A 27,811-nucleotide genomic window follows, 5' to 3' on the forward strand; every position below is an offset into this window, starting at 1 on the left:
ATAGTGGAAGTATTAATGAATTTTTTCTTTCTATTGGTAAAATGTTAGCCTTCTTATGACCCAGAGGGTTATTTATGTTCAATTCATATCACATTGATATCCCCATACTCTATGGTGAACAGAATAACAGGTCTCAGTTCTATAAATAAGAGAAAAAGCAAATGGATTAAATTTTTCACTGGGTTTTCAGTTAAGGATATGCATGCTACAAATGGAATTCTCCCTGCTGTCACTATCAGGAAAAGCTTTTAGTTTTTTCATTATCTTTTAAATCCCTTTGCAGCAGGGTTATCTTTCTAATTATTTGTAATATATTTGAAGAATAATACCATAAAATTTAGTTAGTGGGAAATGTGCATCAATATTTATATTATTCTACCAAAGCCTCTAACTAAAACATACTGTGTTGCTGGAATAAGGTGGGTGTACGATTATGGAAAGAATCCCTTTTTCTTGGTTTTGCTTGTTCTTCTGCGTGTTTTCATCTAGACACATTATGCGGTACGGGATACCATTGCACTATGTACAGCCGAGTCCATTGATACCCTCCGAGCAGCAATTGAATGTGAGCAGCCTCAGCCTGACCTCTACAAGTAAGAATCACCTGGTTGCATTCTACAGCTGTCTGATAGTCTGTTGACTCTGCTGCTCTTTGCCACCAATATTGCAAAGTAACACCCACCACTTTCCAGCCCTCCTCCATTCGTGTTTCTATGAGCTGTTCTTTCCTTCTGGCAGGGAAATGAATCAAATCAGCCTTGTTCACTACCAGCCTAAGATAAATCACTGTGGGCCCAGACACTGTACTTGTGATTTTTCTTGTATTTTTGTTATTTGTAAACATGACCATCTATCAAATTTTAAGATTATGTTATCTCATAAGGCTTCTCTGTCAGATTCATGCATTAATCAGAGCTAATTAGAACAAAAATAAACCACTTGATATGTCATCCAGCATTAAAGAGAGGAAGTGGATATGGGGCCCTGCACTATCCTTTTTTATGATGATTATGATGAACTGAGTATTTCAAATAGGCTGCTTTTTGTCTACAGTAAACAGTTAAGTTGAGGGAGCCGTGAAATGGTGTACTTTCCTCTATTTTACTATACTTAGGCTTTCTGGAGTAGATTTGCTGGTTGACAGTCATTGTGGGTTGTCAGAAATTTGGCATTGGATTGTTAAGACTGGTTAGTTTGGTTGATTAGAGCATGCTGTTAAGGAGGGTAGAGTAACAAGCTTTATCCCCACGTGGGCCAATTAATTTCATTCTATTCCCTCTTACAGATGGCATCAATTTCCCATGCCAGGCATCTTGTTAATGAATTCTGTTGGTCATAATGGGGGACCAAATGGTTGGATGTGGCTTAACACCAGCGCACAGTAGTGGAAAAACAAAGTATTCATCCTACCACGAGAACAATGCCTTCCCTCCTTCCCGTCATTCCTTCTTTCCTCTTTCCTTTCTTCTGTATCCACCTTGAGAGTAGGAACTGGGACCATAAAACAAAACAGCTGTTCCCTGCCTGCAGGGAGCTCAGAGTTTTCAGGGCAGATAAAATATATATTAAAGCTAGGCCTATGGTATAGCGACATAATAGAATGGAGTAAAAGGCCCATGGAATCACAGAAAAAGGAGTGACTGATTCTGCCTGTGTTAGAGACCAATATACATTTTTGCATGTTTATATGGCAACTCCAAAATTTTTCATTTACCTTAAATATGAAGGAGAATTTTAGGGCAGGGAAGGTTATTCCTGATTTCCCTGGACTGGATTCAGTGCCCTTGCTTTGTGACTTCAGAATACCTGTATTTACACCACCTGTGTGGTGATGGTTTACATTGTAATTGCCTGTTAACTTGTCTGTCTGTAGTGGAAGGAACATGTCTTTCTGGCTTACTCGTGCGTCTCCAGCACCTACCACAACACTGGCACAATTAATATGTGGTGAATAAATGAGCAGACCGTCATACATTGTGTATATAGTAATAATAGTTCAATTTGCCTGGAAAACAATGATAATGCAAATTATAAAATACTCATAACTCTCTTGTTAAGGAGAGTTAGGCCTTCTTGCCCCATTTTTGGAGAAATGCAGATTTTCATGTGCCTAGCCATATTAAGTGATCAGATCAAGCTCAGTATTGAGATCAGCCGAAAGGCACAGGTTGGAGATTTCCAAGATGGTAATCAAATGTTTGCCTTCTAAGACTAATGCAGTGGTTCTCAAAGTGTGATCTTGGGCTAGCACAGCGTCACCTGGGAACTTGTTGGAAATGCAGATTCTCACCTGAATCAAAAGCTTGGGGATGGGGCCCTGAAATCCCCAGTGTAGTAAGCACTCCAGTGAGTCTGATGCCTGCACAAGTGGAAGAACCACTGAACTAAGGGTTTTGGAAGTTGTGCGTTAGCACCGGAAACCTTTCTTCACATGAATCTGAACTAGAGGTTAATTATTTATGTAACGTATAAATGAGTGCGGGTGCTGTGTGCATGCACAGGGCCAACTAGCGTTTGAAAATCAATTTCAAATCCTTGTGTTCTTATAATCCATAATATTATTTTTTAAATTATATGGAAATGTTACACATCCTGTTGGTTCAGCATAACTTTTTTTTCCCAGAAATATAATAGGTTTTTGAAGTTCATTCAGTCTTATCTCTTTTGTATTATTTGTATTTTGATTCATTCTCGTTTACGTGGTATATAGATTTTTACCTTGATATAGAAGACACATTTGCCGTTATGTTCTTTTCGCAGGTTTGTTGGGCGAATCAATATCTATAGTAATAGTCTTGAGGCGGTTGCCAGGTTAGTTTGTTGTTCCTTTAATCTGTCCTATTCGGGAGGAGGCGGGTATATTTCTCTTTAAAGCCCCTTAAAATACCCAAATACTTTTCTTTAGAGAAAAGGATGTAGAGGTGAATAAACCTGGATTAACTAGCCAGCATCCCAGTAGTGAGTCTTAAGTAATGTAACCTTGGGATGGGTAGGGGCTCTGTGTGTGGGTGGAGGGGGTGGTGTTGCAAATGGTGCCGAGGGTGTCCAAAATCGCAGAGCTCCAGGCCCTTGGACTGATACTCCCAGATCTATTCTGGGCACTGTGCTTTCGGTTCTTGGTTGTGCAGTGACAGACTCTGTTGCGAGTATACCTGCAGAACAGTGGCTAAGGGAGAGCAATTGAGGGGTAAGGCAGTAGATAAAAAGCTGAGAGAATTACCTGGACTGAAGCAAAATGAAAGGCTAATCATTTATAATGAAGCAATTTATATAAAAAGGGATGTTTTCTTCCCTCTTCTATCATCCAGTTAATTACCTCAATTTTTCCACTTGGCCTTTATAGCCATGCTCGAAAGGAATTTAAACGCCGGGCGCCCAATGATTGCCCCAAAGGCGGGCTTACTCTCTCTAAATATGTCAGTGTGTCTTTCCCACTTTGATGGCTGCTTTCCCCAGTCTTCTATTTGTCACTTTTTCTTTCTGCTTCTTGCTGTCTGCTGCTCTGTACTGTTCTTGCTGTCTGTGACTCAGAACCCTTTTATCTCTGTGCACCTCTTTACCTCTGTGTGTTGCTGGCTCCTGCTGGGCTATGCTTCCATCTGGGCTGTACCCTCAAGTAAGTTCAGAGGGAAAGATCTTTCAGCTCATCCTGGGGAGTAAGCATATGATATAAGCGGAAAGATACATTCTGAACCCCTTGGAGATAGATGTGTGTTAGGGTAAAATATGTCCCCAGAGTTGATGATGCTATATTTATTGGGCTGTTTGGATAAGCTGTGTTCATTTTTCATTTAGGTCTTTGGGACCTGAAAATCTCTTGTTGAAAGGAGCTACACTAAAAAATACCAAGAAGATATATGGTGAACAATTTTTAAGATCTCCTTATCAGAAATACACTTTGTAAAGCCTGTGCATAAATAGTGCATGTTAAAAATTGGACATTGCTGATAATTGCCACTCAGTCTAAGCCTATTTTTAGGTGTTAGGAATTTATAAGATGGTAAATAAACTAACTTTAAATATGACAAATAAGGTATATAGAATTAAAATTATATTATAAATGATATGTCAGCTGGTAACTAAGGTTTAGAATGCCTACTTTTATAGATGGGGGGGAAATGGATAGACCCAACTTAGTGGGGAGTTGGTTGACAGTCGTACTTGTAACCTAGTTTTCATTGTATTCTTTTATTCCTTAGGAGTTGCTGTTTACACTGGGATGGAAACCAAAATGGCTTTGAACTACCAAGGGAAATCTCAGAAGCGTTCTGCTGTTGAAAAGTTAGTGTGGGGACACCTGGGTGGCTCCGTCAGTTAAGCGTCTGCCTTCAGCTCACGTCATGATCCCGGGGTCCTAGGATCGAGCCCCGCATCGGGCTCCCTGCTCAGTAGGGAGCCTGCTTCTCCCTCTACCTGTCGCTCTCCTTGCTTGTGCACGCACTCTAACAAATAAAAAAATAAAATCTTTAAAAAAAAGAAAGAAAAGTTAGTGTGTACCACAATTTCTTTAGTAGCAACTGAACTGTAATATAGTTACTTTTCAGTAATTCTGAATAACAACCATAACAAAAAACACCAATTATTAATAATAGCAGCTACCACACTGAGCACTTTTTATGTTCCAGAATTGTGCTCAGTGATTTGTATGTCTGATTCTGTTTAATCCTCTGAGCAGCTCCATAGAGTAACTCCTATTAGCCTGTCTGCTTTACAGATGAAGAAATGGTCTCTGAGATGAGTGATTTGCCTAAGCTCGTGTAGCTATTCAAAGGCAACATTTAGTTGAAATATAAATTTATTCCCTTTTGCTGCTGGATAGTGGTTTGGGTTCCTCTGGTTGCTGTATGTAAGGAAGTTCAACAACATAGATAATAGTCTCCAGCTAGAGCTTCAAGCCAATTGCTACAGCATGGATCTCGCTCTGTTGTTGCCATGGATATCCCATGTATCAGTGTTAACCTCTCCGTAGCCCTACTTTCAGATTAAAAGAATCCATACTAAGTTTGAGGATTTCACATTTGTTCCCCCACCTTCTGCAAACTCTTAGGATTTAGGGAAATGGAAACAACCTACTCTTTCTATAAGGGTTGAGTAGATACTATATATGCATGTGTGTCTCCTGTCACTTTATAGGATCCTTATTTAAAAAAAAAAAAAGGTGTGTTAAGCTCGTCAGCCACTGCACTTTGGGGAGCATCGGTGGCCAACAGACAGGTCAGAGCTGTCCTTTCCACTTTACCACCTGAAAATTAGGGTCCTGCAGTGATAACTGAGGATCATACGTCCAGGTTTGTGCTGTGGTTACACATCGTGCACACAAGAGAAGCTTTAGGAAACTTTAATGGTTTAATTTATACGTGTTTGATATCTTAATTGTATAGTTTTTAAATCCGTAATATCTTATTTTTCAGATCCATTAATGCCTTCCTGATTGTGTATTTATTTATCTTACTGACCAAAGCTGCAGTGTGCACTACTCTAAAGTACGTTTGGCAAAGTACCCCCTATAACGATGAACCTTGGTATAACCAAAAGACTCAGAAAGAGCGGGAAACTTTGAAGGTAATCGATTTTGTGTTGGAACTTGTAACTCTTGCTAAAAATTTTAACTCTAGAACTTTGTGACCAAGCCACCCTTTATTGAAATGTTGTTCAGATAATGATAGCTCTTGTTAGCTTCTGGGTTTTCTCTTGGTTGTATGGTAGCCCTAAGCTATTAGATACTTAAGAAGTTTTATAGTATTTTTTTTTCTTGTACTTCAGGCATCTGTGCTTATCTTTAGCTCTTTAGTTAAGAGTTTTAAACAACTCAGGGGCGCCTGGGTGGCACAGCGGTTGGGCGTCTGCCTTCGGCTCAGGGCGTGATCCCGGTGTTGTGGGATCGAGCCCCGCATCGGGCTCCTCCGCTATGAGCCTGCTTCTTCCTCTCCCACTCCCCCTGCTTGTGTTCCCTCTCTCGCTGGCTGTCTCTATCTCTGTCAAATAAATAAATAAAATCTTAAAAAAAAAAAAAAAAGAGTTTTAAACAACTCACCAAGGTTCTCTGGCATGTGACTATATGTGAGCTTGTGATATATCACGATAGGAACATAATACATAGATGCCTACACAGAAGCTTTGATCCTACATTCATATTGGGGAGAGGGCAGAGAATTTAGGAAATGAAAAAGCGTGAAGTCAAAAGGTACCTTTACTGAAGTATAATGACAAAATTGAGGGTGTTTTTAAATGTTGTCACAGACTGTGATAAGGATTTTGGCCAACAACATTTAAAAACACCCTCAATAAAATAGCAGCAGCAGTGCTTTCAGCATTGAAATAAAAAGAAAGTTAATTAGTTCTTTATTTTGTACTTGTTTGATAGAACTGTGTATCTAATCAGCACAAACTATTTCTTTTGTTTTAGGTTTTGAAAATGTTCACTGACTTCCTGTCATTTATGGTTCTGTTCAACTTTATCATTCCTGTATCCATGTATGTCACGGTAGAAATGCAGAAATTCTTGGGCTCCTTCTTCATTTCATGGGATAAGGACTTCTATGATGAAGAAATTAATGAAGGAGCCCTGGTCAACACATCAGACCTTAATGAAGAACTTGGTCAGGTTAGAATATATTTTTACTTAAAATAATATAGTGAAAATATCTGTTCTTATACTTTGGCTTACCAATGTATGTGACCATTTCACATTTGGAAATGTGATTCAGATGTTCCTTTATGCATAAAAAAGACAAGCAATGTTTTCATAGCTGTGGCATTAATTATTTATTTATTTTGCTGGCATTTTTGAGGAGTATCCTGATTTGTATATTAAATTTGAGTGTTACAGAAATTTTCTTTAAAACTGACCCGGTGATGTTGTTAGATTACGGGCTCTTGCTTTGGAACAGACCCATGTAGTTGGTCTTCATCACCATCTATTACCATTTAGGGATAGACTATGGGGTAGTAAATAAAGCTGTTTTATAAATGTGTTTTGTTCCATAAGCAACATTGACCAGAGTTGTCCTCTTGACATTTTCTTGGTACGTTTCTGATAAGACGGAATATGGTCCTAGCAAGCAGCGTTGTTGATTCCAGCGCAGGAATTTAAATGAAGGCAAAATGTGAGGGCATGTACTCCTCACAATGCTTTTTGCTTCATATACCAGTGCAGCCCAGGCTGTGGCCTCATTTCTAACCCAGGTGCATTTGTTTCCCAACGCAGTGCAGTCTAGCTGTAATTCTTCACAGGATGACTTTGTAGGTGCTTTTCTCATCAGTGTTGAGAAAGTTTTTCCCTTTGTCTGAATTTACTGTGTGTCACGTAATGATCTTCACAAGCTGGGGAAATTTTTTGGCTTTCATTTAATTCTCTTGATATTTAGAATGTCAAGGCTGTGGAAATGTCATTTCTGTGACTGGGAGATGCAGATTCAGTTACTGGAACTGTGCGGCTGGAACAGGGCCTCACACTGGTTTTAAATGGTGCCAAGTTGCATCCACACCTCAAAACTCTCTTCCTGAATTTAGCCCCCCGCTGCCCCCGCTCTTTCTGTTCTTTACCCAGCCTTGCCTAAACCGAAGTGCCATCTTCACAACGACAGTCACAAGGGTGAAAGGACACTCCAGATATCATTTTTGTTGAGACCTGACTCCATGACTCCAGGATCCCAGACTGTGGAATGTGCATCCCACAGAGATACTGAGTCACTGAGGATAAAATGAGAAATGAATGAACAAATGCTTTATCCCCTTAGATATTGTTCCCAGAAGATTCTTTTGAAGGTGACTTCAGCTGCCACAGCTGACCTTACTTAGTCTTTTTAAACCAGAAGATTTCATCCAGAAACAGAGCTGTCTGAACAGAACTACTCTAGTCCCAGTAAAAAGCATCAATCTACAGCATTGTTGCGTGGGAAAAAAAAAAAATTGAGTCACAAGCCACCTCTGGTGAACTTTCCCTGACAGGTGATTCAGTTGAGTAAATCTGCCGATTCTAGATCCAGTGCCTGGCTCTGTGGATTCACCTATCCAAGGATGAATGCGGCCATAGCCCCAGGATACTGCAAATAGAACAGCCATCATGCCGCATGTGACTTCTAATGCTCACTAGAGACAGGCAGAATATCCAAGGCAGGTGCCACTAAATGAGATTCTTACATCTTCAGATCCCCACCTCAGCAGATTCCATATTACCTATAGGAATGTAATCTCATCCCTATCATTCAGGCTGTATTCACACTGCAGAAAATAAAGTAGAGCTTTGGGTAATGATCTGGTAAATTTGATCAGTGAAAAGAAACTACAGTTTTCATTTCAGCTACCACTTCTTTCCCCTACCCAAACCTGCCTTTCTGGGTGTGATTGTCATTTAGTCAAATCACTGAGTTAATAGCCAGACCACCACTTTAATTTATATGGTGTAAAAACAACTTGACTTCATTATCAGCTTATATGTGCAGAAGCTACCTGAATGAAAATGCAAAGAAGTCTTGAAATAGTTTCCTAGGCCATTTAGCATTCAATGGACCAGTACACACAAAATTAAGTGTAACCAGTTTCCTCCTTGATGAGTCGTAATTTCAGATCTGTAGGACTTTTTATGTTATAAAAAGTAGTGTCAATTAGGTCCCATCAATACCATTGCAAATACTTGCTTAATCTCTTTTAAAATGACCCACACTGAGGGGTGACTGGGTGGCTCAGTCGGTTGAGTGTCCAGCTCTTGGTCTTGGCTCAGGTCTTGATCTCGGGATCATGGGTTTGGGCCCTGCATTGGGCTCCATGCTGGGCGTGGAGCCCAACTTTAAAAAAATGACCCACACTGATATTGAAAAAACGGGAAAATATGTTTAGGACAGTGTTTGACTTGAGAAACAAAAAGAAGTAGGGGCAGCTGGGTGGCACAGTCGGTTGAGCAACCGACTCTTGGTTTCACCTCAGGTCGTGATCTCCAGGTTGTGAGATCCAGCCCCAGGTCAGGCTCTGCGCCCAGCGTGGGGTCCACTTGAGATTCTCTCTCCCTTGCCCTCTTCCCCTCCCACTTGTGCGCTCACGCGCGCACTCTCTCCCTCTAAAATAAATAAATATTTTAAAAAAACAACAACAACAGAAGTAGCCTGTTCAGTTCAGTTGGACAAGAATGGAGTCTTTTATAATCAGGCATCAGTCTTTAGGCAACCAGATGGTTTCAACCCATCTTGAAAATATTTTGGGGTAGCCTCCTGCTTTATATCCCCTTCAAGTCTTACAGCTATGCCTAATGGTGTGTCTGGGTATTTACTCTGGTTCCAGTAATTCAGTCCCATTGTTAATGTATTGGACTTGCACTGTATATCAAGAATATGTTCGTGGTACTGAGGTTACTATTACAAAGTAAACCAGAAGTCCTCAAGTTGTTCACCATTCAGTTAGGGAAACACACATATCATACCTAACTATAGTAATGTGATGATAATTGATCAGAAAAATAGGGCATGTGAGATATGGAAAGAGTCCAGTACTGTGTGATTTTGGTCAAGTTAACAGCAGTGACTATCAGCATCGATATAATACCTTATCATTTATAAACATTTATTGTTGTACTTTATTTTCCAATCTTTACAGCCTTGTGCAGCAGGGTTGGTTATTTAAGGTTAATACTTAAAGTTTACAGAGATGAGAATTTTCCAAGGTCACAAAGTTAATAGGTGGTGAAACCAAGACACCAATCCAGATGTTCCACTAGGATGAACGATATGAAAATTTTTGACCCACAAAATAGGAATTTCCATGCATTCATGAACCTTTAGTTCAGGGCTCTTTCCAGTCTGGAACAGCTGTCTCACTTTAGGCTTTGCATCCATAAAATGAAGAGTTTGAGCTTGCCGATAGCGAAGTACCTTTCCAGCAGGCTCAAACCCACCAGTAGAGGGGAAGTGGCTATGGAGAGTCAGGCAAGCAGCAGCCTCTCACTCTTTAGTCCTCTTTCTCCTTTAAATATGAGAATACTTTTTAGCAACAGCCGATCCTCTCCTCCGCCTTTGCCGAGTACAGGGCACGTATTAGAGCAGTGGTGCTCAAAGTACAATCCCTGGACCAGCAGCATCAGCATCACCTGGGAACGTAATTAGAAGTGCACATTACCTAGCCGTGCCCCAGAGCTGCTGAATCAGAAACTGCGGAATAGAGGCCAGCGATCTGAGTTTTAACAAGCCCTCCGAGTGAGTGTGATGCACACTGTGATTTGATAATTACTGTGTTAGGGTATAGTTTGTTGGCCTATACCTATGAGCTTAATCATATGCAGATCCATGCTGCATAAAATGTTGTATGTAGGGAAACAATTGCACGATATATTTTTTTAAACTACCACCTTTGACACTTATAAAAGATTTCTAGATGCGTTAATGCTCACCCAAGTGTAGGAGCTGCAGTAACCCAGGACAACCTTCAGGGGAAAATGAAGGTAAATAATTTTGATCAGAAAAAAGTCCCGAAGGGTTTTATTTAAACTGGAAAAATCTAGATGATACAGGAATAATACCACTTGGATTAATTTAAAGAGAGAATTCAAACTTGGCTGGCTAACAGAGCAAAAAAAGGAAGATCGAAATGCTATATTTGTGCCAGTGCTGCTCCCGTGAAAAGCTTTGAAAAATAATTAGAAAGCAACTACTGCTGGAGTTCATCTCTTTCTCCCTTACATAATGAAAACCTTCATCTTGTGCTTATGCTTGTTCCTGTCAGCCCATAATTTTAACTATTTAAGCATAAATTGCCAAAAAGGAGGACAAAATTGTGGGTTTCCAAAAGCCAGATGTTATAAATAGAAGAGATAAAAACTGAGATAAAATGGAAATGCTCAAAATGGTTTATTTTGCATGGAAAGTTTATTTCATAGCTTACTTTTTCCATTATTTATGAAAGAATGCTTATATTATACTTTTTTTGCTTATATTATATTTTAACCTATTATTATAAACTGGTTTTTTTTTAACTTGGAAACTTTTTTCAGGAGTATCTAAAAATATACACAGTATGTGGAAAGAAACTTCAATTATGTTTTTGAACGTTAGTAGCTGTTAATATTTTTCCTGACCATCGATACTCTGTGATTCTGTCTGCATTATATAGTACATTTTACTTCAATCCAGTATATTCATAGAAAATTTTACTTTTCGAGGAAAAGTTTTGTTACATCCCAGTTAATTTAAGTTCCTGTCAAATAATTTTTTTCTGTGTGTGTATAATAAGTGGTCAGTATATTCTTATTTCCCACTTGGAAAAATTTTTATTTTAGAACTTCTTTACATCAAAATCGATGAGTAATAAGCTGAAAGTTTCTTAGTTTGATAAAATACCCACATTTTTCTTTCCTATTTATCTTCTGTATTCGAGTGTGTCTACCTTGGACATGTGATACCGCATTTAAAGATACTTGTTCAGGGGCATCTGGCTGGCTCAGTCAGTGGAGCATACAACTCTTTAATTTGGGGTTGTGAGTTGGAACCCCACATGTGGTATGGAGTTTACTTAAAATAATTTTTTTTTAATTGAAAAAAAATTCTTATTCCTTTCACACTCTTCTCATAATATTGCTTTTGTAACTACCTGACATTTGACGAGAAGTCTTAGAAACACTGCTTTGCTATGGATATGAAAAGAGCCCTGCCTTACAGCTTAAAGAAAAATTAATCACACCGAAGAAGGTAAAACTGCATATGTTTGTGTCCTTGTTTTTAGGTGGATTATATATTTACAGACAAAACTGGAACACTCACTGAAAATAGCATGGAATTCATCGAGTGCTGCATAGATGGGCACAAGTATAAAGGTGCAGCTCAGGAGACTGATGGACTCTCTCAAACTGATGGACCCTTAACTTATTTTGACAAAGCAGATAAGGTGGCATTTTCTGAATTACCATTTTACCTTGAGAAATCAAACTCTGTGTGCATGTGTTAACTTTGTGTAGTAGAAATGAAGATTCCGAGTGCATGACAGCGACTTGGGAATAACCATTTGCTCTTTTGACTTCAACTTTCTTGTTTCACGAACACCTCTGGAAATTGTTAACAAGTAGAATTTATAAATAGGGAGGATTGTGGAAAACGGCTTTTGGGCAAAAATTTCACTTGCCTGTCTGATCATAATGATCATAATTCTTTATGCTTTGTCTTTAAAAATACGAGCTGCTCCAAGAATGAAGTCTTTTGAAATCATTCAAGTCCCAGGAGTGTCTAGACGTTAAATGAACCCAAGTCTCCCTGCACCTGAGCTATTGCCAAGTTGTGAATTGGATACTGAATGAACTCTTTTAGGCCATAAAGAATTCACTGATTTAGTATGAGGTGGCGCGACAGTAACCTGAATGAGTTAACACAGCCCTTGGGTACGTTAGCTGAGAACCAGGGATGCCGTTAGGTCCAAGGGAGGATACAGAGCTCATTTGAGTATTAGGGATTTAGAAATTTCTGCTACTCAGTTTGCTGGAGGTTATAACATTTTCTCTCGTTAATACCTTGTCTCTGTTCACTGACTACCAAATGATCAAAAGGGAAAATAATAGAGTCATTTTTCTGTTACTGTTCAACAGAACCGAGAAGAGCTCTTTCTGCGTGCCTTGTGTTTATGTCATACTGTAGAGATTAAAACAAATGATGCCGTTGACGGACCTACAGAGTCGGCTGAATTAACTTACATGTCCTCTTCACCAGATGAAATCGCTTTGGTGAAAGGAGCTAAAAAGTAAGCACGTCTGTTAGGCTGGATGAATAAATTCTAGAGATCCGCTGTACAGCGTTGTACCCATAGTTAACACAGTGCTTTGCACTTCAGAATTTGTTAAGAGGGTAGATCTCATGTTAAGTGTTTGCCACAAACAACAGAACACCAGTGGGACGCAGGGAAGCTGTGAGCGGTGTTGGATAGGTCTCTTACCTTGCCTCTGGTAAGAATCCCATGGGGGTTTGCACGTGTCCGAACTTCTCAAATTGCACACATTAAATATGTGTAGTTCTTGTATATCAGTCATACCTCAATAAGGCCGTTTTAAAAACCCTGAGGTAAGTTGTAGAGAAATACATTAGCATTTTTGAAGAGTAAAAAAAAGAAGTAAGCACTTCTTGTACTTCTGAGAAAGTGAAATCACAGGAGGACTGGAGTTGTTTTTTCTCTGTTTGCTTCAATAACCTTATCTTCTAAATATTTGTTAATAAAAAGCTGAACTGCTTTATCTGAAGGTTTTAGAAAATTCCCCAAACCTAGCCAATTAAGACCGAAAAGAAAATAGCAACGCATAGATGTAACTTGCGTTACTATGTATGCATACCAAACAGAAGTCCAAGTGTTCATATTATACTCCGCAAATTATATAACAGTGGCCGCTTTTTGTACACCACATGTCACTTCTGAAGTGCTCTCAGCAATTTGGACGTCACTTTGTAACTGACAGTCCTGTTTTACCCTTGAGGCCTGAGATGATTAAGTGGTTAAAAGGTCGCCCAATGTGTTTGCTACAGAATTGGAATTACAAATTGCCTCTTGATTACAAGTTGTGACTGGGCTTTGACTTCCTCTTTCCTGTCTTCTCCGCCAGTAAAGAGAAGTCTAGTTATAGACTGATTTTTTTCACATGAGAGAGAAGAAAACAATAAACAAGTATGAGTAACCCCAGTGCAGGGGAAAATTAATCGTTCTTCAGAGATACACAAAGGTCTTTTTGTTGCTTTTGACAGGTATGGGTTCACATTTGTGGGAATTCGGAATGGCCATATGAGAGTAGAGAACCAAAGAAAAGAAATAGAAGAGTAAGTAGCACTTTGTGTTTAATGTTTATCACGTCTTAACCCCACAGTCAACCTTGGGTGCCTTTAAGATGGGCAACAAAGGAAACGCATTACATCTATAAGTGTGTAAGACTCTGCTTTCCCGGTTGGAGTTTTGTGTAGAGGTAGTTGGAGCAGAAGACATTTTTCATAGAGAGGTAGAAACTGGGACTTGCGGTGGAAATTATTCCTATGTGGTTTACATGTAGGTCCAATAGCCCGAATGAGAGTCGGCCTGGACTTTCTTTCTGAAACACAGTTGCCAATTTTAGGTCTCCAGCACACACTGCAAGAAGAATCCATGAACTTGCATGGAACCTTCTGCTATCTAGAACCCAGCCAATCACTCTGGGATTGCAAGCTCAGCCAGTCGTGGCAGCTTTGGTGTCAGATGCTTTGTCTTATTCTCCATGCTCAAGTGTGAGCCCCAGGGCAAGTACCCTGAGGCAGCAGTGTTTTGGATGTTGGTTTGTTTTTTTTTCCCCTGTAGAGATCCCAGTGAACAAAACCACCTTGGCTTTAATAGCAGATTTTAATTAGGCTCTGTGATTAATTTGAATTCCTTCATCTGAACTTGAAATGTAATTATCTTATCTGACTTCTATTCTGGCCTCTAGCATCTCATGAGACCCATCTCAGAAACCTGTAATATGTGTAGATGCGTTTGGGGAATGTACCCCTTTGGGAAGTGATGCTTAAAAGCCAGGCAAAGGCTCTTTGGCCTGACTACCAGGAGCCCGGGGCCTTTAATTAAAGTCCAGATTCTAGCCAGTTCACAACAGTGCCCCCATCTGGTCAACACCAAATGACAATGCTACATGAAGATCTCTTAACATACATCCCAGAGCTGGTGACCTGCTCACTCCCATCAGAAACAGGCTTCATGGTAAATATTTTTAGGTCACATACTTGTGTCCAAGTTGCTCATTTTCAAAAAATATTTCCCCACGTTTTTGTAATAATTAACTCTTATTTTTACTCTTCTGCATTCTTTCATCTGATTTATTAGCTCAGTACAAATCTGATCATATCATTCCACTGTTTAAACCCTTCAGTAAATTCCTATTGCTCTTAGGATAAAATTCCAAACCTCTGAAATGGCCCACAGTGTTCTTAGCTCCCAGCCCTTGCTTAGCCCTCTTGCTGTGCCCCTATCAACTAGTTTCACGCTTTAGTGAACTATTTTGCACATGCCCTTTTCTCTACTCATGATGCCAGGACACCCTTTTTTCATCATGTCGCTCTGCAGAAGACAGCCCAGGCACTACCTCTTCCAGGAAGCCTTCCTTCAGATATCTTCTTTCTGCACTTTCACATCCGCCCTGTGAGTTCCTTTATTATAGCGTATGGCAGATTGAGAGGGAGTCAGCTCATCACCCTCCGCTTCCCTTCTCACGCGATGAGCCTCTCGAGGGAAGGAACTCAGGCAGATTCATGTCTGTTTTCCAGTACCTAGCATTGTGCTCGACCAATAGTAAACACCCCATCGATGGTTAAAATGATTGGCAGGGTGAGACTATTTCTAGACCCCTCCAGCTCTTTATCCGCCAGTCCTGTGTAGTCACTCTCTCCTTACCATTTGCAGTAATCTAATGAGAGGATATAGATATCCCTTAACCAACACTGGCATCCTCTGACACCACATTCTAAGTGCAGAAAAATTTCAGAGGCCCAACGGAAAGCGCCAGTTGTGCACTCGGCCGGCAACCCTTACCAAAAGGGGAGAATTCTATTCAGGATGTTTCTGTGGCAGTTTATTTTTCTCACTGTGTTCTAGGTATTTTCTTTTTCTCATTTTTCTCCTCATAAATGTATGAACTTCTTTTTCTCATTTTTCTGCTCATAAAGGTATGAACTTCTTCACACCTTAAACTTCGATTCTGTCCGTCGTCGCATGAGTGTCATTGTGAAGACTCAAGCAGGTATACATTTTAAACACTTGACTTTTTCTCTTTTTCCATTTGTAGATTTGTATGTTGATCACTTATTTTAAGAAAGGAAAACATCTCATGTAGTAATAGATGACTGCCTGGAGTCATGCAAAGCGGTAACTAACATGTATGCCTTAATGTATTTATATAAGCACATATGTTCAGTTTGCCAAATTGTCAGTGGCAGAACCCCTCGTATGACAGTATATGCATTTTCTTGGAAACTGACTCTACTCTCCAGTCCTGAGTGTCCAAACAGAAACTGAAAGGGTGACTCTTTATAGTTCATGGTACTGACCAATCACCAGTAATGTCGACATGCAGCAGCCCCATACAATTGGTTGGTTTGAGATTAACTAGCAGTAGAATTCTTGAGTGTTAGACAATTGCTGGCTCTCCCTGTCTGACCTTCCTCCTCATTCATTCCCTACTGCTTTATAATTCCGGGGAACAGGCAAGCTAGGGATGACTAAGGGCCAGACTGCTGGGGAAAAGGGTATGGTGGCTTTACTCCAGCATGCTGGGCTCTTTGTTTGGCAAAGGGATGAAGCTTGCCCTTTGCATTGGAACCAGTACCATCATCCCAGGGTTCCCCCTTGTCCTTTGGAAGAGCCGTGGTAGCTGAGATACCTTCTGCTCAGATTGAGCAAGAGCCATGGGGGAGCACTCCTGCCTTATTTGCAGGCTCCCACATGCCTCTGCGTGTGTGTGTGTGTGTGTGTGTGTGAAAGAGAGAGACTGTAACTGTCTGTCCCTAGGTGGTTTTTCAAAATTTCCTTGATTTATAATCCCAGTAATTTACCTTTTAGTGTTAAATCTATCCGAAATTCCTTAGCGTGAGAATGGGAAGATATGGCAGACCCTTGAGGGAACGTTTCCCACTTTATTCATACTTTGTGGTGTGACTGCCGGTCATGAAATTGATTTCATTATGTGAATGCCAAATTTGTTTTGTGACTTTTAAATACACTGTGGATGTGTGAGAGAAAATTAAAAAAGAAAACCACTTAACATTTGAAATACTTGGTGTTCTTACCTGTACACATGCATGTATGCATTCCACTGCAAATAGTGTGACGTCTGGGGAAGTGGTCTGTCAAGGGCCTTGACCTCAGAGCTATACTTCTTTTTAACTTCTTGAACTCAGCATTTTGCTTTATAAGGTGAAGTGTGTTTCTTAATGCTCAACAGTGACTACTTCGCCGGATGCATGGACTGATATAAAGCCATACTTATACTGGCATTCTACGGTGCTATTTTCAAGTTTCCAGTACAAACTGCCAAGCCACTGTTTTTAAAAGCAACCTCAATAGTTTATTCAAAATGATTTTATTTTATTTGCTCTTGGGTTTGGTCCTTGACATCTGTAGATGCCATGTGTGCACTTTAGAACATGCTTGACAACATTTTCAGAGAATTCAGAAGGAGCTCCTTGACATAAGTACAGTCTCCCATGATTCCCTGAAAGGAAGTACATTCTAACAGAGGTACTTGGTGTACACTCTTGAGTTACTTGTGTCCATATCGGTCTTAAGAGGTAGTGAGCTTTGTCCTATGAAAGTAAAGGTCAAGATGTCTCATTCCATTTGGGGGAACATTGCAGGGCAGGCTGAGGATACACAGTAGCTGAGTGGGAGAGGCCACCTTGATAGGTACCTGTTAGTAAAATCCCAATACCAGTCTTAAAATTCTGAGTTGAGAACTTGTTTTTTTATTTATTTTAGGAGACATACTTCTCTTTTGTAAAGGAGCAGACTCAGCAGTCTTCCCCAGGGTGCAAAATCACGAAATTGAGTTAACTAAAGCCCATGTGGAACGTAATGCAATGGTGAGCCTATATCCCTCTAGAGATGCTAAAGATGACTATTTTATGGGATTGCTATTTAAATGTTAGAATGAATTTTAGCTTATTTTTTATGGTCCATTTTTATTGGGGGATTTAGAAATATTATGTTCCTTACTTTAATGTAAAACGTTATCCTGGAGCAAGTTTCTGTTCAGAATTTGCAGACTTGAAGACTTTTCAAGAATCTTTGGTTTATGTTCTGCTTTTTTTTCTTTTAACTCTAAAAGCTATTATTTTGTTATTCTGAACCTAACTGAATGTTACCTTTTTAGTTGCAATCTCTTAGTGTTTTTTATTTTAACTAAACATATATCAGAATTTCTTTTGTACAGTGAAATGAGAGTATTTGAAGAGAGTGCGGAATTTTTTTTTCAATTATTTGGATAACTAGAGATCTCCTACTTTGTTTCTAGGACGGGTATCGGACACTTTGTGTAGCCTTCAAAGAAATCGCTCCAGATGATTATGAAAGAATTAACAGACAGCTCATAGAGGCAAAAATGGCCTTACAAGACAGAGAAGAAAAAATGGAAAAGGTTTTTGATGATATTGAGACAAACATGAATTTAATTGGAGCCACTGCGGTGGAAGACAAGTAATTACAAAATGATATTCTTGTCATTTTAATGACCATTTAGGGTGGTATCTGTCCAGATTGGTAATTTATTCTCAGATTTTGAAATCTTCTATTCAGATCTGTTGATAGACCAGACTTTGAACTATTTGTGGGAATGATTTTTTTTTAAGTTAAATATTTGTGGTCTAGAAGAATGATGGGGCGCCTGGGTGGCGCAGTCGTTAAGCGTCTGCCTTCGGCTCAGGGCGTAATCCTGGCATTCCGGGATCGAGCCCCACATCAGGCTCCTCCACTAGGAGCCTGCTTCTTCCTCTCCCACTCCCCCTGCTTGTGTTCCCTCTCTCGCTGGCTGTCTCTGTCTAATAAATAAATAAATAAATCTTAAAAAAAAAAAAAGAATGAATCTGTCGTCTCTAAGATCTTTTGAATGTTTACAAAGCCATCCATTTATTTATGCAGATATTTATGAAATAGGCTTATGATGTATTGAGAGCTTTGTGCTAGAGGCATCCTTTGAGCTGGTGCCTGATAGAATTGCTAAGATTTTGACAGAAATGAGCGGAAAGGAAATTCAAGTGAGAGCAAACAACGTAAGAGCTCATTCTAACCTGGTTCGACAGGCTAGAGCATGTTTTTGCATACTTTCAAAGAATTTGCTTTAACTCTCCAGGCTGAGCTCCACTAGACAGGATTGTAGGGCTCTAGCATTGATCTCCCTGAAAGAATACATTTTAGACTCTTAATATTTTAGGAGTTTTGAAGAAATTATAAATGCAAATTATGAGACTTCACCAAAAAAAGTTACATATATATATGTACACAAACATACATATGTATGTATATGTATGTATACATATGTCTGTATACGTACATATATATATGTATATTCAGCCACATTAGAAGGTTTTAAAATTTTAATGGGATTCCTTTAGTCTAATTTCTTTCTTGTTCTCTGACCAAAGGGAACTCAGAGAAAGTATTCTTCTCTCTGTGCCTTTCGGATTTATGCTTAAATTCTCTCTCGGGATGGTTGGCTTTCCTATTCTCAAAGCTCCTCGGCAATGGGGATTCACTAACTTCCCTTGATATCTCACTAGGTTTGGCCCTTTCCATTTCGAACCATGTTAAGTATTTATATGGTGAGATATAAAATTTAATGAACTATAGTAAAGTGACAGTGAATAAGAATGTCTGGTGAGTTTATGAACATTTTAGCTAAGAGGGATGGTTCTCCATTCCGCCATTGGATACCAGTTACCTGAAGAGATGTCGTTAACTTTTCCAAACCTCACTGCTTGAAATTCATTTTGGTAAGTAAAACCATGCCAGAGATAATACTCCCAGCAAGAGTAGAGAATATATAAGAAAACCAACTGATAATGTGTCAGGACTCCAGAATTGCTGTGAATTGTAAAAATATCCTCTTTTGCAAGCCTTCTTGCAGAATCTCTGTGAGGAATCTCTGAGGATAGCAAGGTTTCCTTTGTGTTCCCAGGCTACAGGATCAAGCAGCTGAGACCATCGAAGCTCTGCATGCAGCAGGTCTGAAAGTCTGGGTGCTTACTGGGGACAAGATGGAGACGGCCAAATCCACCTGCTATGCATGCCGCCTCTTCCAAACCAGCACTGAGCTCTTGGAACTGACTACAAAAACCATCGAAGAAAGTGAAAGGAAAGAAGATCGATTACATGAACTGTTGATAGAATATCGTAAGAAGTTGCTGCATGATTTTCCTAAAAGTACTAGAAGCCTTAAAAAGTAAGAGAGTGCACCAGTTTCTTATACTTAGGCGTGGGTATAAATGTAAATCACAGCTGTTTATGCAGAAGGTTCCGTTTTCTATGATTTATCATTCTTTGTTTGCAGGTGTTTTGTCCTTTTAAGTTAAAACCTTCCCTGAGGACTTGGGCCGATGGCTCCTTTGAGATTATTTAGCACTTTTCACCTCTCCTTTAATTCAAAAGACAATCCTGTATTTCTCAAGGTTTAGAAAAGTAGTTCAATTTCTTCATGTTTAGGGTTTGGGTATTTAGCACTGATCCTCCAGCTTGGTCCATGGCAAGAAAAAAATACTCCTTTTTGTGGTCTTTTCAATTGAATATAAGGAAACCAGTCTCTATAACACTTTCCACGTAATTTGAGGTCCTGGAGCCATTTTTTCTGTGGATTTACATGCCCCAGAACTCCTCCGGGAACCAAATAGCTGTTAATAACATGGCCACTTCAACTCTGCTTTCAACTGGCTGCTTAGGAAGAGCTTATAGAACTTAAGGGTCTCAAGGAAAGCCACTGATACATAATAATTCCGTGCCCAGAGATCATTGACCAAGGCTTAGCCTTGCCTAAACCAGGTGCTGGAATTTACTATGGCTATAAGCAAATCAGCTGCCTCTTCTGGAATGCCACGGGATGTGCTCGCACTAAATCCAGAGACCCCCTAGATGATATTATTTTACATTTCTTGAGCATACCCTTTGTTTCAGGAACAATATTAGCACTTTATATAATTATTCTCACTTCGTCTTCATCGCAGCCCAGTAAGGCTATCTATTTCCTTCATTTTACAGATAGAGTAAGGCTCAGAGAGATGCAGTAACTTATATAAGATCACACAGCTAATAAGGGGTGGAACAAGTCTATCCAAATCCAGAGCCCATGTTTTTAACAGCTGTGCTCTATCTGGATCCTCATGTCTAATATTTGAACAGGCTTTACAGACAACTTTCCCGCCTTCATGAGGCTGTGGCCCATTCTAAACCAGCCATTGTTTTGGCACTTGGGCATCTGTGAGAGTAAACATGGTCTCATTGATTGCTTGTCATAAATATTTCCTTTCTTTAGCCAAATGGTATCTATAAAGGCAGTCCAAATTCCATGTTACTTGTCCATTTGTCTTCATCTGTTCTGGCTAACGTAACAAAATATCATAGACTGGGCGGCTTAAACAGTAGAAACTTATTTCTCATATTTCTGGAGTCCAGTTCCAGTGAGGTCCCTCTCCCTGGCTTACAGAGAGCTACCTTCTCACTGCGTTTTTACATGGCACAGACAGATGAAGGTCTAGTATCTCTTCTTATAAGGGCACTAATCTCATCATAAGGGCTCCACCCTCGTGACTTCACTTAAACCTAGTCACAGATACCGTCACATGGGGGGTTAGAGCTTCAACGTAGGACTTGGGAAGGGGGCGGGGCACCGGACACGGTTCAGTCCATAACACCATTCAGCAGCTCTGGGGTACTTCTGTAAAAGCCAGGGCTTCAGAAAAACTTAACTCACCATCTCAGAACATTCCCTCTTACGGTTCATCTGTTGGAGTGGGGCACAGACTTCCCTCAAGTTATATAAGCATCAGACTCAGAATCACTTTTGTCAGCTTCTGTTTCTTTGTCCTTTCCGCTTCACATCAGCCACCGAGCCTTATTCAGGTTTCCAGTTTCCCCGCTAGTGCTGCACTTCAAATTCCTAGCAACTCTTGCCTTGAATCCCTCAAGTCCCTCTGCCAGATGAGTGGTTCTCCGTTATACACAGAATGAGGTCGCAGCAAAGGCCTCAGGTGACCTTTTCACCTTGCTTTCCTAGTGCACCACAGCATACTTCTCTCCCCTCATCTCATTCTGCCTTGTCCTTCAGTTCCACTGGTCTTTTCTGTGTGTATTTACTGTCCCAACCTCTGGCTATTAGCCAGTTAGTATCTTGTTTGTTTGCATATATTCTCCCATGTATACTTCTGTCACCTCAAGGAAGTTTCTCTGTTCTCCCGGGAAAGATGCGTTAATGATTCTTCCCATTCTTCTTATATGTCCTACTTAGGATTGATGCTTATAAATATTGCTTGATTTGTTATTGAGCCACTGCTCTCTGCACATTAAGTCAGCTCTGTGAGTAGAGGAGCAAAGGAGAACACATGATTGATAGCTCTGTAATTAGTGAATAAAACATGCTTCTAAGATTATGAAGCGGAGTATGGACAAGCACAAAATACCATAGTGTTAGTATATACACTGAGGGAATATGGAATAAACGAATGAGGAGGCATATTAGGCTCTCACTACTCAAACATTTGCTCCATGGAACAGCGCTCCATTATCACTAGAAGCTTGTCAGAAATGCAGAATCTCCTGTCCCACCACCAACCTAGTGAGTCAGAATCTACACTTGAACAAAATTCTCAGGAATTTTAACAAGATTCCCTTAAACATTAAGCTTCAGGAAGGCTAAAATTAGACAAACGAATCGATAATGATGAGGTCGTGCTGTGTCTAATACTTGCGCTGCACTGGTCCTCCAGTGGCATCCAGGATTCCCTGAGCAAAAATTGATTAATCACTGTTTTTTTCTTAATTGCAAAAAAAAATGACATGTTAATTGGTAGAATTTTCTCAGTCGTAAGTTTTCCCTCATATGGTTTTTTCTTTTTAAAGATTAATTTATTTATTTTAGAGACAGAGGGCATGCACACCGGGGTGGGGGGGGGTTGGAGAGGGCGAGCGGAGCCCGTCATGGGGTTCGATCTCACGACCCTGAGATCATGACCTGAGGCGAGACCAAGAGTCAGTCCCTTGACTGACTGTGCCACCCAGGAGCCCCTCCCACATGTTATTCTTAAGTACTTGCACCTGTTATATTTGTCTTTCCTAGCACCTAATATCTCTTAGTCGTCCTAGCTATGCATGAGAATCACCTACAGAGCTTTCTGAAACATAAACCTGTAAATAACCAAGCGCTGCCCAAGATACTCTGATTTAATTTGTCTGGGAATAGACCTCAGGCATGGGCAATTTTTTAAAGCTGTCCAGGTGATTCTAATGGGAAGGCTGTGGTTGAGAACCACTAATCCAGTATAAAATGATGCTTATTTAAGGAACATATATCATTATTGAATGGTATATTTTAATGAGCACCATGTCTTTTTAGGCTCTCCATCATTTTTGAGAAGCCAGATCTGTTGACAGGCTTTGTCATTCAGGAAGAGGTCTTCTGTGATTTGTATACCCAAAGCCATTTTGTCTTTTTTCCTCTATTACTAAGAAGTTTTTAGATTAATGATTTGTCTCCATATCAGAGTTTGAGTGACCGATCTGTAATTTCCACAGTTCGCCTTGAGTTTCTTACACAGAGACCAGCTGCTAAAGTCCATTATTTCTATACCTTTTAGAACTTAGCATCTATATGGGCAGCTTGAGTCTCAAAGACGTCATGGGAAAATGTCTGTTGTGCCTTCATTAAAAACAGTTGCTTCTCTACAGTTTATAGGTTCAGGAACCAGATTGATGATGATTTTTATTCAGGACCCTCCTCTTTGTGGTTTGAAAAACAATCAGGTTTCAAAATAGGAATGTATAGGAGATTCAATTAACAGCGTTGTTTTTCTTTTCCAGAGCATGGACAGAACATCAGGAATATGGATTAATCATCGATGGCTCCACATTGTCACTCATATTAAATTCTAGTCAAGACTCCAGTTCTAACAATTACAAAAGCATTTTCTTGCAGATATGCATGAAGTGCACTGCAGTGCTCTGCTGCCGGATGGCGCCATTACAGAAAGCCCAGGTAACGGATATTAGATAATGTTCCGTTCCGGGGATTTCTATACACATATGTGCAAATGTTCACTTCACTTTTGTTTCTTCAAAGAGCCCTTTTTACCTTATTACATCTTCCCAGGCTGCTGCTTCTTCGCGGTCAAATTCAGAGGTCTGCCCACCAGTGTGAATGAACCCATGCTTCTTGTCCCCTCAAGCTGCCTGTCCAATTCCTTGCCTTCCAGACTTCTCTAATGAGTGCTTGGTGCGTGCTGCCTCCATTCCACTGCTCCTCACTCCTCTGTGACATTAGCCCCGTGTGTTCTTTCTTCTCCTCATGTCATCACGTCCGTTGGATCACCTGGAGGCCAGCAGTGACCTCCTTGCCAAATCCATCGCGCTGTCTTTTGTTCTCCTCCTCGTTTCTCTGCCACAGTTAACACTATCAGTCATATCCTCCTTAAAACTTTCCTCCCTGGGTTTCTGTCTATAGTCCACAGTCTTGACTTTTTTTTTTTTTGTCCTACTTGGCAACCTAGTGTCTTTTTATTTTGTGTCATCTTCTCACTTCTCACTAATTATCATTTTTCTCTGGGGCTAAGTCTTCCTTCTGCTTTTCACTTATAGCTTGTCTCTCTAAACATGAATTTCTAGGACTCTCATTGACAGTCTCTGGTACTGACTTTTCCTTTACATGAAATCTTGTATTTCTAGCTGCCTGCTAGACAGCTCCATGTGGAATCCCCACTGTCATATTAAATTCTAGTGTCCAAGACAGATCTTATAATTTTCACCTTCAGGCCAGTGTATTTTCTCCCTTGTCTTCATTATTCTTGTCTCCAGCACCACATTTTTTTTTTGCTCCCTAAGTCACCAAACGACCTTTGACCCCTGTCTTCTCCCTCACTCTCTATCTAGTCACTGTGCCCCATTGATCCTACCTTTTATCATAGCTCTCATTTATGTGCCATCTTTTTAAACCTTTCACTTCCATCCCAGTCCAAGTCCTGTGACTTCACACACAGACTCTGTGATTTAGCCTCCTCGTCAGTCTCCTGGCTTTCCCCCTTCCCCCTTCAATCTCTTGCCACACTCCCAAATTAATTTTGTTAAAACACCATTTCTCCCATTATATATTCTTTCTCAGATCCTTTCATAGTTTCCTAGTCCCTGAGGATGAAAGGCAGATGACTCTGGCATTCAGGCTCACCTATGTTGGCCCTTATCGTGTCTCTACGTGCTCTGTCCACTGTCATTCCCGTACCCAGCCTGAGTCCTCCACTCCTTTTGGTTGGTCCTCCCTTTGTGTCCCTTCCCCTTTCTGTGCTCATGCCAACCTCCAAAGCTTTCCTCATCTGGAATTCTCTCTGAATTCCTCTTGGCCTAACGGAAATTTTACTCATAATTAAACCCAATTCAAGGGCCACCTCCCATATGCTCTTTTCTCCAGCTCCTCCAGCCCGCGTTGATCTGCTTCACCTTGCTTTTTTGCACTTGGTACAAAGAACCTCAGAGTCTCAGTTACAAATTTCTTCACTTCTGTACACACTGTATTCTTTCACATGCCTTCATGTTACTTCTTCATAGTCTTCAACTGCTTACTCTAGACCCAAGGAATGGCTGTGTCCTTGGTTTGTCCTTCACACGAACTCTACTCCCTGCTTCACACACGCACACACACAGCCCATCCTAATTTAGGGCATTGTCTCTGTCTACTTTCTTCTCACTCTCAATCCCCACCACAATCGGGTGCTCTTTTTTTCCTTCAACCTTCAGAGCCTTGATTAGCCCCAATTGAGGAAGAAGATCCTACCAGAGCCATAGCCATAGAAATCTGTCCCTTTAGTCAGAGGCAATCTCTCTTTTTTTCCCCCCTACATTTATTGTCTGTTGCTCAGGTTGCTCATAGGATTCTGGCTACTCACTGCCCAGGTGGTTATTTGAATTCCTAACCCCATACTGCTTCTCCCAGCCAAAGTATGGAGCCCCCCTGTAGTTCAGTCCTCGGCCTGTTTTCTTTCCTTCGCTCTAATCCCATCTTCCGGGATATCACCCACTCTCCTGTTAGGTCCATACAGGTGATCTTGCAGTCGCTTCTCCAATCCAAATACTTAGGCTTTTACTTTCTTCTCCAGCTGCCTACTGAACACGTCTTCTTGGGTGTTGTCATTACTATCTCGACCCAGCTCTCTTTAGAGCCCATCGTCTTCCTTATCTTCTTTTGCATCAGTTACTGAGCTCACTGTACTTCCAGGTTTCTAGATTGAGAACCTTGAAATCTGTGGTGACTTCCCCCATGCTTTACTCTTCCATGTGGTTTCAGTCACCAAATTCTGTCCGTTTTCTAGTACGTTGTCTTTTTCATTTCTTCTTTCCTGGCAGATGGCAAGCCTTTAACTGCTCATTGAACTCTACCTGTAACTAGCCACCTAACTTGGCTCTTTGCCTGCAGTCTTGTCTTTTCTTCCTGTTCCTCCTGCACCCTGCGACCACTTTCATAGTATCGCTGTCTGTTGATCTGGACCCAGATGTAGCTGTCCATGCCCCCCGTATGAAAACGCACTGATCTGGTCGAGCCAGTCTGTCTTTTGAGCGTATATTGTACTTAATCTGGCTGTGTGCCTTAGAGCATGCCATTCCCTCTCTCTGGAGTATTCTCCCAAGCCTCTTTTTCCCATCCACACAGATCTTTAACCATCTTTCATGATTTAAATAAAATTACTCTCCCTTCTGTGAAATCATTCCTGGATTACTCTGGCATGTAGTGTCTTCTCCCTTCTCTGCCATCATGGGCATTTTTATGTGAACAACTTAGACAACAGTGTTATATATTCCCTTGCACAGATACTTCACACTGTTAGTGTTTATTGTTAATCTGGTTGCCTAATATTCTTGTATTCATTCCCTGTCTCTACTGTTCCATCAGATGTTTCTTAAGGTGTGTGACCAGCCTTCTGTCTTTCTTGGATATTTGCACATGACATTGCACGTTGCATTGTGTGCAGTTGTGGTTGGTCGATACATAGTTTTTGGCAAATTGATTTCTTTCGCATGAAGCTACCTTAGAGATTGAGGAGAAGTTCTTAATCCAGGTGACCCGGGGCACAGTAAAAAAAAAAAACCAAAACAAAACAAAAAAAACCCCTGTGTTTCTCTAACCAAATCTTTCATGATTTTATAGTCCATGATTATATATCTTTTTATCTTTCCACAAGGACGACCTTTAATCTTCTTAATCTGTATTTTCATGCAGAAGCTGTCACCCTTGCTAATTTTATCGCCTTCCCTAGACCTTTCTGGGCTGCACTTTTTCTTCCTTGAGGTACAAATCATTACTGCACAAGTTTCATAGGTGCAATTAGGTTAACCATAATTGTAGGCCATCAAACACAAAAGTTAGTGTGGGTTCTTTAAGTTTGTCTTTGACTCATTTACAGATTATTTCTGAGAGTCTCTCAAAATTTTTTCAAAGAACCAAGTTGAGGGGAGGGAATAGGGGAAAGCTGGCCTGCCACAATAACACTATTTTCGTGTTCAATGGAATTGGATGTGGGTTTTCTGTATGCAATTTAGTAAACTAAAACCTGACTGAATTTTGTTTAAAGAAAAGACTGTGGGGTGGCTTAGCCTCATGTCAGTTATTTTTAATCACTTATGTTGAAAATGGATTTTATTTATGTTAACTGGTGAAAGCAATTCTGAGGACAGAATTTCTGCAAGGCATTAGTTAGCTTCTGCATTATAGACACTTTTTTTAAAGCTGCCAGATTCTAGAGGGTTTTGAGGGGTGACGCATAAAGCAGTCATTATCTAAAACATAGGGTGGGAGGGCGGCTGCTTACCCAATATACTTCCACAAGTGACTCCACCAGGAGAAGGTTTCTTTTATTCGGTACCTGCCGTGAGCACAGCAGTGAGCTGCATTGTGCCGTTGACACATCTTGAAGAGACACTCAGGGAATAGTGACAGGCTTTATACACATACCTCAGGGAACTTTCTGCTCATCTCACCACCTTTAAGATGCCCCCATTTAAAAACGCAGCTATCTGTAGAAGAGATGAAATTATACTGGGTATTGGGAGATTTGGTAAAGTTTAGTTGGCAGCTGGATGGGTGTAAGAATTTACCATTGGGGGG

General features: G+C 40.4%; 1 protein-coding gene across 5 annotated transcripts in view; it reads left to right on the forward strand.

Moving 5' to 3' along the window:
• Positions 1 to 27,811, forward strand: part of ATP11C (ATPase phospholipid transporting 11C (ATP11C blood group)) — a 176,351-nt gene that overhangs the window by 106,303 nt on the left and 42,237 nt on the right. For all 5 annotated transcript variants that reach the window (XM_045805124.2, XM_087859692.1, XM_045805122.2 and 2 more), the window contains exons 7-20: positions 490 to 593; positions 2,761 to 2,811; positions 3,796 to 3,860; positions 4,200 to 4,281; positions 5,412 to 5,562; positions 6,407 to 6,604; positions 11,707 to 11,868; positions 12,560 to 12,711; positions 13,701 to 13,772; positions 15,639 to 15,712; positions 17,446 to 17,549; positions 17,981 to 18,162; positions 19,640 to 19,903; positions 23,527 to 23,701. In XM_045805124.2, coding sequence (XP_045661080.1) covers positions 490 to 593; positions 2,761 to 2,811; positions 3,796 to 3,860; positions 4,200 to 4,281; positions 5,412 to 5,562; positions 6,407 to 6,604; positions 11,707 to 11,868; positions 12,560 to 12,711; positions 13,701 to 13,772; positions 15,639 to 15,712; positions 17,446 to 17,549; positions 17,981 to 18,162; positions 19,640 to 19,903; positions 23,527 to 23,701 — 1,836 coding nt within the window. The remainder of the gene's footprint in view (positions 1 to 489; positions 594 to 2,760; positions 2,812 to 3,795; positions 3,861 to 4,199; positions 4,282 to 5,411; positions 5,563 to 6,406; positions 6,605 to 11,706; positions 11,869 to 12,559; positions 12,712 to 13,700; positions 13,773 to 15,638; positions 15,713 to 17,445; positions 17,550 to 17,980; positions 18,163 to 19,639; positions 19,904 to 23,526; positions 23,702 to 27,811) is intronic.

Source organism: Ursus americanus, chromosome X (assembly GCF_024610735.1).
Source record: "Ursus americanus isolate L20-20 chromosome X, mUrsAme1.1.p, whole genome shotgun sequence".
NCBI classification, from domain to species: domain Eukaryota; kingdom Metazoa; phylum Chordata; class Mammalia; order Carnivora; family Ursidae; genus Ursus; species Ursus americanus.